Raw genomic sequence first — 12849 nt, forward strand, 5'->3', positions numbered from 1 at the left:
GGCTAGATGGGCCACTGGCCTGATCCAACAGGCTCTTTCTATGTGCTTACCTTTGGCTTTCCATCAGCTCACAGGCAAGGAGGAGGAAATGAATACACAGTTTTCCTCTTAACCACCAAGTATCTGAGAAATATATATCTGATTTTAGCTTTTTAAAGAAAGTCTCTAGGCATGCAGTCCCAGCAGGTTTGCGCATGATGCATTGGATTGTATCTGTGTACTTGTAAAACATATGTCCTTGCTGGAGAACGCATTGTTTGCAATAAGAGTTCCAATTTTAAAAATTGAAGAAAAAGAAATCTCCTTTAGTACAAAAATGGATAAATAATGTCTGGCTCATTTTGATAATGAATAATATGCCTTTTATGAAATCAATGTTCAATGACCTCTCTTCCAGAAGTAAATTTCAGGAACCATGGGAGGTGATTGTTATTGATTGGAAGAATAAACAATAGTTTACATGGTGTTCAATATCTTCTTCCCTCTATGATATGATTTTTTAAAAAAAATAATTAAAAGGCCAGAATGATTCTGTTTATATTCTACAGCAAAAGACAAGAAGAGTACACAATGTCTTCTCTTTTTTTTTGTTTTTTTGTTATATGAACCAAATATTGTTTTATATGCCTCCTCTCTGGTAATTAGTGGTTGCAAACACTACAAGCCTCTGGTCCTGTGAAGTCCTGCCAGTGAGGGAAACCTCCCCTCTCTCTGCACAGAGCAGAATCACACTATGGTAGTCTCGTAATCTGGTGAACCGTGTTCTCATCCCCGCTCCTCCACATGCAGCTGCTGGATGACCTTGGGCTAGTCACACTTCTTTGAAGTCTCTCAGCCTCACTCACCTCACAGAGTGTTTGTTGTGAGGGGGGGAGGGGAAGGAGAATGTTAGCCGCTTTGAGACTCCTTAGGGTAGTGATAAAGCGGGATATCAAATCCAAACTCTTCTTGGGTTTGTAGACCCAAGGGAGATATTGCTGCCAGTGCAGCCACTCACCAGAGAGGCACAAGTCTTGGCTGCTGTGTCCAATCTTGCATGCTTCTGCTTAGCTCTCCCAAGTTCCATCTCACCAGATCTCTTGCTTCTCTGCCTCCCTGTGGCTCTTTTACACCCAGATGCCCAGAAGCTCCAGCTGGGTGCTGTTCCATTCCTGCTAGCTTCCCCATCAGTCACCACCAGCAACTGGCCCATTTTTGTTGGATATTGGACAAGGAAGAGGGGAAGTTGAGGTCCATCATCCCAATGTATGTATTGACTTCTGAGCAACATTTGTGGCTCCGCTCTTACTCAGGTTTTATTTCAGCCTATTTATTTCAGACGTTGCAGGTAGTGCTGTGGGTTAAACCACAGAGCCTAGGGCTTGCTGACCAGAAGGTCGGCGGTTCGAATCCCCACGACGGGGTGAGCTCCTGTTGCTCGGTCCCTGTTTCTGCAAGTAGTGCAAGTAGATAAATAGGTACCGCTCTGGTGGGAAGGTAAACGGCATTTCCGTGCGCTGCTCTGGTTCACCAGAAACAGCTTAGTCATGCTGGCCACATGTCCTGGAAGCTGTACGCCGGCTCCCTCGGCCAATAAAGCGAGATGAGTGCCGCAACCCCAGAGTCGTCCATGACTGGACCTAATGGTCAGGGGTCCCTTTACCTTTATTATAAATTAGGTATACCCACATTCTAGACAGACGATAACACACAACCTCTTCTTTTAATATGCTAGGCTTATGCAGCTGAGTATCAACATCACATATGAAGCACAGCAACAATCAACGATAGGTTCTAATACCTTTTAAAAAATGTTTGAAAAGAGAGGCCAGAAAAATTAACAGCAGGACACAGACTGTAAAGCAGATGCAGCACACAAAATGACAAAGCTTGGTAGTCGATATTATCTTGAGCTCTGCTGACAGATCTAGTAAAATCAAACATGTGCAACCCATCTGTGTCCATTACTACTGTAATATACTAAGAATCAATCATCCCATTGATTTTTATTTCAGGCGATGGTATGAATAGATCCCAATTTGAACAGACAATTCAGGTGAAGGTTATGGGGGGTGTATGACTATTTTCTCTCTCCTGCCTGACCATGCATTTAAATAATTTCAGGGAATGTATTCATAGCTGGGAACTGGGGTGGACTTTGAAAATATGGTGCTGTGAGCAAGGACAAAATTTGGTCCCCCCCTCCAATAGTTCTTATTTTCTCAACTCCTGTTTCATACAGAAATTTCTTCCTTGCTCTACCTGGAAGTTACAGGGATTGAACATGACACAAAGCAAAATGGCTGTGAGATCCAGGGAAAGCAGCCTTATATAGGTTTTCCCCTTACCTCTACAGCAAGGGCTCACGGGGCAGCTTTTTCCCATGAACACATCACACAGAGATGTGTGATGGGCAATCTATGGGCCACAGAGCTTATTGGGCACAGAATGGGGCTTGTTACATATGCTCTTCATCTGCTTATATGATGGCTGTATCTCCTTCCAAAGTATTAATGGAAGAGCTAAATACTGAGAATGTCTTTAGTCAATATTGCACTTCTGTGAACCACTAATGAAAATTACTTCCCAAACCCCTATTAAAATAATGCACATTATTTTAAGTATGCTTCCAAGATAAGACAGGGCAATTTGCCACCTGCAGCTATATTGGGTTTTTGCTTTAGTCAGTTTATAATGCAAATATATATATATTTAAAACTACTATAGTGTGTACTATTGATTTTAAATAAAAGCTGATCCCTATTTCTCTCACACATCAGAACATTTATTTATTGTACAAATGAAAAATTCTTATGAAATTATTTAACATAATAGGGCAATAAGTTCAATGAGAATAATTTCATTAGTATTCTAAAGTTTCCTTTATGGTCTGCTAGCACTTAATAAAGATATGGATGTGTTAGAGACCCTAATTGACTTCACAGCTCTTGTATACTGAATTAAAAACTGCACAGGCATAGACAACACCACTGTTGTTTTTTGGTCCTTATCTTGCCACTGATTTTTAATGTAAAAGACACAGGAGTTTGCAAGCTATTTATATATAAAAAACACCTTTAGATGAGCTATACAGCTAGGAAATCTTGGAAGATCCTGACAGTCTTATGACTTTTTCTCCTTCCTCTCTTTTGTGTGAATTCATTTTCTTGCAAAGTACCATTCATTTGACTTCCTACAGATATTCTGTAATAGAAGGGATGGTCACACATTCTTGTAAGGCAGAATGAAGTCTAAGAGGTGACCTTCACATCTTTGCACACAGTTAGCACCACCACTTTCTAAAATAATATGCAAACTGAAACACAGTCATCCTTTGAAAGCTGAAAGTAGTGGACCTAAGTTAGTTTCCTGCAAGTGAACTACTCACTTAGTGGTCTCCCTACCAGAGCTGACAAAGATAGTCTCAAATGTGGTGCTGAAAACTCACAGGGTGTTGGTCCTGGGGAATATCGATATCCATGATGAGGCTGACATGTATTTTGGACTTCAGGGCTGCCATGACAATAATTTGGGCCTGTCCCAATATGTTATTGAGCTAATACGTGTGGCAGGACACATACTAGATTTAGTTTCCTCAACTACGAAGACAGAGGATGAGAAAATATGGGTCCATGAGGTTTACACATCAGCCAAGTTTACCAATCCCATCAGTGAGATGAAGTAGTAAACTTTAGAATAATAACAATAACGACAATTTATTATTGTCACCCATCTGACTGGGCAACTTTGGGCAACTTCAAACACACTAAAACACAGTAAGACATCAAATATTAAAAACTTCCCTATACAGGGAAGGGCAAAGAAGGGCAATGAGACAATTTTGATTTACCTTTCTGTTTCCATCATTCATTGGCTTGGGTCTAAGTTATTTTAAACTTTGGTTGCCTAGCTACTATTGATTATCCTTATTTATTTTTAGAATTCTTATGCCTTCCCATAACATAAAAAGTTCACCCATATGCTATCTGGACAGTGGAATTGTGTGAGGTCAGTTTGGCGGATGCCATGTGTTACTCAGCTGTTTGTCTGAATAGCAAATCACAAATCACACTGCTGTTTTCTCTCTTTCTCTCTCAACCATTTGAAAACAGTTGGATCAAAAGTGATTGGAAGACTGAAAGCAGGCCAGACAAAATTTCATCAGCCTTCATGGTTTCTTTCTGATATTTCCAGGAAAGAATGTTTCCCTGACATGCAATTAGAATTGAACTGCCTAAGAATTATATACATGTAGCAAATGCAATTCAGATTGTATAGGAAAGTTGTCTGACCTTAGCAATGTCGTGTTTGAAAACCCTTGAGAAGAACACACAAAAACCAAGCTGAAAAGAGAACAGAGGCAGACTTCCTTAATTGTAGTTGGGTTTTATGCTAGGCTGGACAGCGAACAAATGTGCATCACCAGTTCATCAAATCAGTGCCTTAGAGTGGGGGTGAGAAAACATTTTCATCCCAAGGTCCACATTCACTCATGGGCAACCTTCTAGGGGCAAGAAGGGCCAATGGAAAAATGGGAATAGGGCTCTTACCTTTGTACACTAAGGTACATTCCAGAAACACAGAATTCAGAGGTCTCTAATTTCCCCTATTATAATGAAAGAGCAATAACAAACTTAGTTGGTCTCTAAGGTGCTACTGGACAATTTTTTTATTTATATATATATTTTGACTGCATCAGACCAACACGGCTACCTACCTGAATCTAGAAATTTTGTATGTTATTGTCACAGGTAAATATATATTTCTGCACACTTTGCCCAGGTAGGTTCATTTTTGCATGCATTACTTGGCTGCAAGTGTGGTGTAGTGGTTAAGAGCGATAGACTTGTAATCTGGTGATCCGGGTTCGATTCCCTACTCCTCCACATGCAGCTGCTGGGTGACCTTGGGCTAGTCACACTTCTCTGAAGTCTCTCAGCCCCACTCACCTCAAAGAGTGTTTGTTGTGGGGGAGGAAGGGAAAGGAGAATGTTAGCCGCTTTGAGACTCCTTCAGATAGCGATAAAGTGGGGTATCAAATCCAAACTCTCTCTGTAGAACTGCATTTCAAAATTCAGAGGAGTGCAAATTTTGAAGGAAGGGTGAAGCATGTGGACTGAGAAGAGAGGTGTGTAGCCCGGACAGATATAACCCAATAAACAGCATGTCTGCTGAGCTCTGCCACCCCACCCCACCATCTGGTACTGACTGTACCTCAAAATATACTTAAAATAGCATTGGAAATTGTTTTTCAATGAATGCATGGATTTATATAAAACTTGCACATTGTGCCTTTGTTTTAATTACAAATTTAAAGGGTTAGAATATATTTTTAAATAGGGTCCTGTGCATTCAGATTCTTTGAGTTTCTTCAGTGTATTTATAATTTTAATCTCTTTTCTTTCTTCTATTCACAGTGCTAGATGAAGAAGAGCCAACATCAGCAGGTGAGAAACATACATTTTAATCAATTTTACCCATTCTGGAATAAGTTATTTGCTTCAGTCATAAACCTGCTTTATTCATAAGGAAATTCAGGCTGCAATCCTAGTATATTCCCTGCTTGGGAGTCAGTCTCATGGAATGCACTTGAATTTACATCCGAGCAAGCATACATAAGATTGGGCTGAAACTGGATGAGTTCTAATGCAAACTTTAACCCTAATTGTCACACCTCAATGGTCAGGAAGGAATTTTATCCCAGCTCAGATTGACTAAGGATCTTGCCTTTTTGTATATGTGGAAGGTTGCCTCTCTGTGCAATAATTACTTGCCATCATGGGGTGTTGTCTTATTGTGATGTTTGTAGATATGGAAGAGTTATTTTCCTGACTGCATGTCATTATGGGGTTGCTGAGAAAATCACAATCCAGGGGGAGGAATAGTAGTTCCAAACTTGGACAAAAAGGAGACAAATAACAATTTGTACATGATTGTTTGGTATAGTAGCTTCTCACCTCTGCTAAAGACTGGGGGGCGGGGTTGTAATAGTGTATGAAATCCATCAGTAGGATGCAGATGCCTTGATGCTGGCTGTGCATTGGGAAGAAAACCCACCATAATGGAATATGAATGTGTTTGTGACTTAGAGTCTATAGTGTTTATATGAGCACTGAATAGAATTTTACAGTATGAAGGAACCAGAATCATTTTATCTGACCACATGATGCATCCGTACAGTAGACCTCTACCATAGGTTTTTTCTGGACTTGGGTTACTATAAGTTTATAGCACCAGGCACCCAAAGAATGCAATAGCTTTGATCTCTGACACTGTTAATGTGGTTTCACTGGTAAGAACAAGGCTGGATACATAAACTATTTACAAGTTGGATGGAAGAAAAAATTGTAGCTGGATGCATACTCTTTCATATGCTGGTCAGAGAGAGAAAAACCTAGATGCCATTGGGTATGAATCATGTTGACTTGACTTCCCAGGGAGGGGAAGCCAATTTCTGCAAACCTGCTTCCAGAAGCTTTTCTCTGGATCCAACTAATTTTCAAAATACATATTCAGAATGTTAATATTAATCACCAATTTCTTAATAGACCATCGGCATCAGCCGAAAAACAAACACAGGTGCTCATTCCATCATATTAAAAAGAAATGAATACAAATTGTCAGATCATCAATTGCAATGAAACACTGAAATATGCTTCTTTCATCTGTGCTCTTATTTTGGAAGGTGTAAACACATTCATAAGTATAAGGCTACATAAGCAATTTCTCACATGAGTAATCCCATTATATACAATGGAATTGTTTCCATGAACTGCTGCTCTCCCAATGAGAGCATCTGGCATCAAAAGTATAAGGACATTTCTTAAGTGCTAAAATGTTTCTTCTATAGGACATGTAAGCTGTGTGACATTGGAACAGTTTTTGTGTTAGCAGATTTATTTTGCAGCTGTGGAAAACACCATGCATGGGATTTGAAGGGGAACTGTTTTACTATGGTTGTTTTTTAACTTGATAAGAAGGCCAGGCAGATTCCATTCACAGTGCATTTAGAATAAACTTCACACAATTGTTATATGCCACCCTCGGATGTTGTAAAACTTAGTACTCTGGTCTAGGGAAAAGATTTAATGGAGCTATTTACATTTTCAAACATCAATAAAAAGGAATGTATCTATTTGAATTGTGCCTGTTGAGTGCCTGAACCACTACCTGAAACATTGAATTACTTTTGGTAATACAAGTGTAAGTGTAATCCCGTGAAACATTACACATGGGAATTTCACCACATCCCATATGAGTTCATCAATAAAATGCACTACCCAACAATAAAATGAAATAAATAAAATGCACTACTAAACAATAAAATGAAATAAATGCTGCTATGATATTTCTGTCCCTTGTCTGCAGAATTCAACTCTGGGATGTTTGCCAAGCACCAACTTTGTCGCCTTTTCAGTGTCAGGCAAAAACGTTTTTATTCTCCCAGGCATTTGGGCACTAATAGTGTTGTGCCTTTGGGTGGCTTTTGGCTATTTCTGTGTTCATCCAAGTGTAGAGTGGGGAAAGGGTATTTTCATATTTTTAGGCAGAATTCAACTGACCTGATACAGAAGCCAGCATAAGGACTCTTGCTAGTGCAATGAAGCTTTCCCCCTCTCCTCCCCAGTGCCCCCATCCCCCCAGTCTGCTCTGAAGAGTTGGGAGAAACTTCAAAAAACTGCATGGGGGTGGTGAGCAGGAAAGGGGGAGATCTTTCCATCTAGCAAGCAGAAATGCTTGCACTAACGGAATGACTGCCTTAGAGCTGCATTGAATTCCACTCCCTAGTCTTTAATAGATTAGTGTGGATGAATATTTTTGTTGCATTGCTTTTAAAATATGTAGTTGTGATGAGTAGTAGCATTGGATTCCCCCCTGCCCCCGGTAAGTCACTTTGGACTGTTTTTGTCATGAATCATCAATCAGCTGAAAGAAATACAGTGGTACCTCGGGTTACATACACTTCAGCTTACAGACTCCGCTAACCCAGAAATAGTGCTTCAGGTTAAGAACTTTGCTTCAGGATGAGAACAGAAATCGTGTTCCGGCGGCATGGCAGCAACGGGAGGCCCCATTAGCTAAAATGGTGCTTCAGGTTAAGAACAGTTTCAGGTTAAGTACAAACCTCCAGAATGAATTAAGTACTTAACCCGAGGTACCACTGTAACATAGCCACAACACTGATGCCTCACTTCATCCAGCACTAGTAATAAGAATCAGTTATTCGCTACTTCTTTGGGATCTAATTCTGCCCCCTTCACCCTTACTCCATTTCTTTAAGGTTTCTAAAACAAATAGTAGTAGTAACAACAACCACCACCACCACCACCACAACCTCAGTAATATCCCTATCATTGCATGTGACTAGTGTGTTCAGGTGTTCATTCCAGTTTGTGGAATGGCAGCCTCAGCATCAGCATCCAATGCCTCTGGCACCGATATCTGCCCTGGACACCTTGTGTCAGATGACACTGTTTCCATTTTTTCACTATTATCCAGAGCACCTAATGCAGCATTGCTCTGGGGCACTGCAGGAGATTTAAAGAGTTGAGGCCACTTTCCCACAATGACCTGGAGTGATGTCATGATGAGTACTTGCGCTCCGTGAGGAATTTTAAGTGACAGCTTGTAGCTGCCTACCACTATCAAGGGCAATATGTATCTGAAGTAATTTGGAGACCATAGAAGTAAAGACCTGGCTGCTTCCAGGCTGTCACTATTTTGCAGGTGGGATTCAGTCATATACCAGCAAATTGAGATTGCATAATTAAGGTGGATTTGGCTTTCTTTTGCAACAAACTAACTTCTTAAGAAGTTAATGTTTTTGCGGTAAGGATGTGATAGGAAAATGCACTCGGAAGTGTGGGACTGCTTGACATGATGTTGCATAATCTCAGTGGGGAAAAATCAGGATGAATGTTCAGTCAACAGCAGACATCATAGAACCTCCATGCAAAATTTGCAAAACCAAATCAGGACAAATGTCACCTGGTCAATTGGAAGAGCCCCCGTTTTGCATCTAGGGAAGGGGACTAACTCAGCAACACTGAGCTAGGCATTTGCATCACATCACATTTTCTGTTATGACAATAATATTTCCTCACTATACTTCTCAGAATATCTCCCAAAAGCTCATTTCATTTATATTAATTTGTCAGGTTATAATGCTATCCATCATGCACTCATCCTCAATTGCTTTGAGTACAACTTTATGGATTTGTGATTGGCTCCACACAGATAGCTGTTAAGTATGGAGATGCTGGGGGCGGTGGTGCAAGCAAGAGTTTCCATTTATTATTAGCATAAACAAGCCCTAAGTTCTGCTTACCAAAATGAATGAAGGTTGCAAAGAATCAGTGGTTTTTGTATTGCATTCATAAATGTTTTTCTGTTCATTCTCAAGGACATCCTTTGCAAGCATCCATTGGGCATGGCATTAGCACCAATGTTTTAAAACGTCTTGTTTAAATGTGACTATATGAATATAACATTAAATTAGTAATCAAATCCTATTTGTATGTTTTCTTTGCAAAGCAATTACTGCAGGGTTTCTAATGCTCTGCATAAATTGCGACCATTTTTAGGAAAATGTTAATTTATACTGCAGAATGACATGAATAATTTTAGATATTTGGATTTTTAGAAAATGTTTATCACTACTATTTCTTTTTTGCTTTAAGATATGGCCAGATGTTATTGTTTTGAAAGTTAGAGGTTGGAATGTTTTTCTATAGTAGTTTTGATACTTATTTGCCAGATTGCATTGACATTTAAAACCTTTGCAGCTTCCACAGAGCAGATAATCTCTTTCTATAATAATTGCTTGGAGAATGAAATAGTTTAATTGTTGGATGAAAATGACATTTTGAAAAATAAAATTTGTAATGGATGTAAAAGGCTGCTCCAAAGTCAGACGTGAACGCCAAAATTCTTGATTGCTTCCCTCAAGTGTGTGAATCAGAGCCATAGACTAAATGCTTATTGATAGCTAACATCTTTGCAGATTTTAATTAGTATAACATCCATCGGTTTATAAGAGCCACTTGCATACCACAAGCCAGGGAGAATCAACTTTTGTATACTTCGGGGTTACTTTATTTTCCGGGCCATGCTCTATTTTTAAAAAATAAAATCTACAACACACTTCTCAGCTTAAAACTCTCAAACTGAGGAACAAAATTGAAACAACAGTTTAAATATTAAGACCACAATCATAAAGTTGGCCCAAAGCCAGCTAAGGGGATTTAGGAAAAGCCACTCCACTGGCAACGGGGAGCTCCACTAGCACCCCCCCAAAGACCTCAGGGCACCCACAGAAACTTCTATAGGTGCACATGTATCACCAGCTGTAGGGCTTGAAAGGGAGCATACCAAGGCAGATTTCAGAAAGTCATAGATGTCCTTTGTTCCCCCACCACCTCTCCACTGTTGGGGAAATATTGGCGTTCAATACCGAATACCTGGTGGGTTCAGCTTGGCTGTCAAATAAGATCTAGATTCCAGTTGTCAGTCAAACAGGATGCTAATTTAGGCATTTCAAGGTCAGTGTGGCACAACCTCAACGTAGTGGACAGGTGGCACACCAAATAGGAACAAAGCACAAGCATTTATACACTTACAAACAAAGGGAAGCAAAGGGACAATTATGTCCACATATCACAATACTTCCTTTTACTAGCTTCTATTGGTTTAATCACAAGGCACCACAACTTTCTTATCCTTCCTTTGTCCTTAACAGTTATAGCAATAGCTCCTGCACACATGTTGTTCCCTCCTTCTCTCATGGTTCCAGCCTTCACTTGCTCAGCCCTTCTCTCTCACATTTCAGTCTTTAAGTATAGAATATCTATATATATTTTCTCCAGCATCACCACCAACAGATGGAAAAGTATACCAGCCCTGGAGTTGGTGTAGTAATCAGAAATGGCTCACTGGGTAGGGCAGAGTTGCTGTGCTTGCTTCCTGTGCATGTTTGTTGTTTAGCAAGAGGGAGAGGGGCAAGGCAGTGAGGAGGTTGATGCAGTGCAAACACACTGCCAGGAGTACTGGATTGACTCCGCCAGTGCGTTTGCACTGCATTAACCTCCCTGCCACCTTGCCCCTCCAACTCCTGGTAAGCAACAGTGACTGTTCTGCTGGGAAGCTAGCGTAGTGAGCCACTTTTAGTAGTGATTTCATCATCCATTGACATCAGTGTTAGGGGAAATGGGGGTGCAGAGACAACAAAAAACCCAAAAGGCCACCCCTCAAATGCCTTCCACCTTGACTGGAACAATCCATGGGGCTTAGGAGGTGGAAGTTCCTTCACCATAGGATCTCCCACCCACCAATCCCACATCCATACTTTATCATCACCTAGTACCACTGCACTCCCATGCAAGTTTACCTGTGTATATGTAACATTGAGCTCAGCAGACGCATTTAAGATTAAGATACTCTAAATCAATAAATAATCTGAACAAGCAGAGGGACAATTTATTATCGAACCTTAGTAAGGTGGCTGCTCCCAACTTTTTACAGAACTTCTGCCTTTCTTAGAAGAAACTTTTTACGTTTACTAAAACATTTTAATGGGAAGACATTCCCAAACGAGATTGACTAATAAAAGGAGACATTTATTTTTCATACATTTATATACTGCTTAATGCCAAGAGAGTCTCTAAGCAATTTATAAACATATCAGACACAATAGACAGATGACAAACTATGAATGTTAACAACTACAGAATGAAAAAGATAATAACATCTCTGAAATGCCAAAACAAACAAATAAACAATGGCACATTTTGAAGACATTGGGAAGAGTCGGGGTCCCTGACAAACAAACCACAAGCACATGTGAAATAAATTTATTTTTTGTAATAAAAGGGGGGAGGGGGAAAAGAGGAATGGTTGATGTTGTTGTTGTTGTTGTCGTCAGTATTAGCAATCCTATAATCTCTAACATTATGGAGCCGATTTTGGTGTGGCATTATCAGTTAATGTTTATAAGAAGCAGCACCAAGAGATTTCTTGAAGTTAAGCACAGAAGAAATAATGATGATAGGATGTTGTGCTACTATCCATGTTAAAGCAACACATTATAAACACTTAGGAATGATCCTGAGATTATGTGACCACCCATTATTTCCCTGTAATGCCTCATAATTTCTTCAACTGACCAAGGTGTTTTGGAGCCAGATGATATCTTTCCTCGTTGGCAAATGCAGTGGCAAAACAACACCTGTGCAATTTGCAAAAATTAATAAATAAACAATAAAAATCCCTGCATATTGAAAAGGTAGAGGTTACTTTACCCTGTGTTACTTTCCAGTAGACAGAGCACAATTTTTTACATCCAGATTTCCTATTCCCACCAGCTTCACTAAATCAACTTGCCTAACATTTGCAATTTCTTTTTTTCTTCCTTTCTTCTAAAATGGCATATTCTATTCTTCTGTGCCTGGAGCTGTCTCGCTAAATTCTGCTCTGTATATTTTAATAAAACAGAACTGAAGTGCACTTCTATATCTGGGGCTTTAATGAACATTGGTGCTTAGAGGAAATTGGGCTAGTGTAATAAAAATAACACTGGGTACCAGGTGGCAGAACGAGTTAGTGCATAAGCCTCTCACCTCTAAAGGCTACAAATCTCACTTAGGTCAAGAAGACAAATTAATTAGTGTTTTGTTTTTCTGCTGCCTTATTTCTCTACCAATTGTTGCTCTGCGGTTTCGTCTGTTTTTGTATTGTTTGCTTGTGGGTTTTTTTTGTTACAATTACCCTGCAGCCCTGATCACTTGTTTTCAGGATTAGGCAAAACATAGGAATAAGGAAGTTTCAATTAGCCTAACCCTCTAGCACCTATCCAGAGGTGATTGCAAAACACCG

The 12849-nt window shown here is 39.8% G+C and overlaps 1 protein-coding gene across 1 annotated transcript in view; it reads left to right on the plus strand.

Moving 5' to 3' along the window:
* The window catches only part of EDIL3 (EGF like repeats and discoidin domains 3), a 240794-nt gene that overhangs the window by 103112 nt on the left and 124833 nt on the right, over window positions 1-12849 (plus strand). The window contains exon 3 of the mRNA XM_079995641.1: window positions 5397-5426. Coding sequence (XP_079851767.1) covers window positions 5397-5426 — 30 coding nt within the window. The remainder of the gene's footprint in view (window positions 1-5396; window positions 5427-12849) is intronic.

The sequence above is a fragment of the Podarcis cretensis genome (genome assembly GCF_951804945.1).
Source record: "Podarcis cretensis genome assembly, chromosome: 11".
NCBI lineage: Eukaryota > Metazoa > Chordata > Lepidosauria > Squamata > Lacertidae > Podarcis > Podarcis cretensis.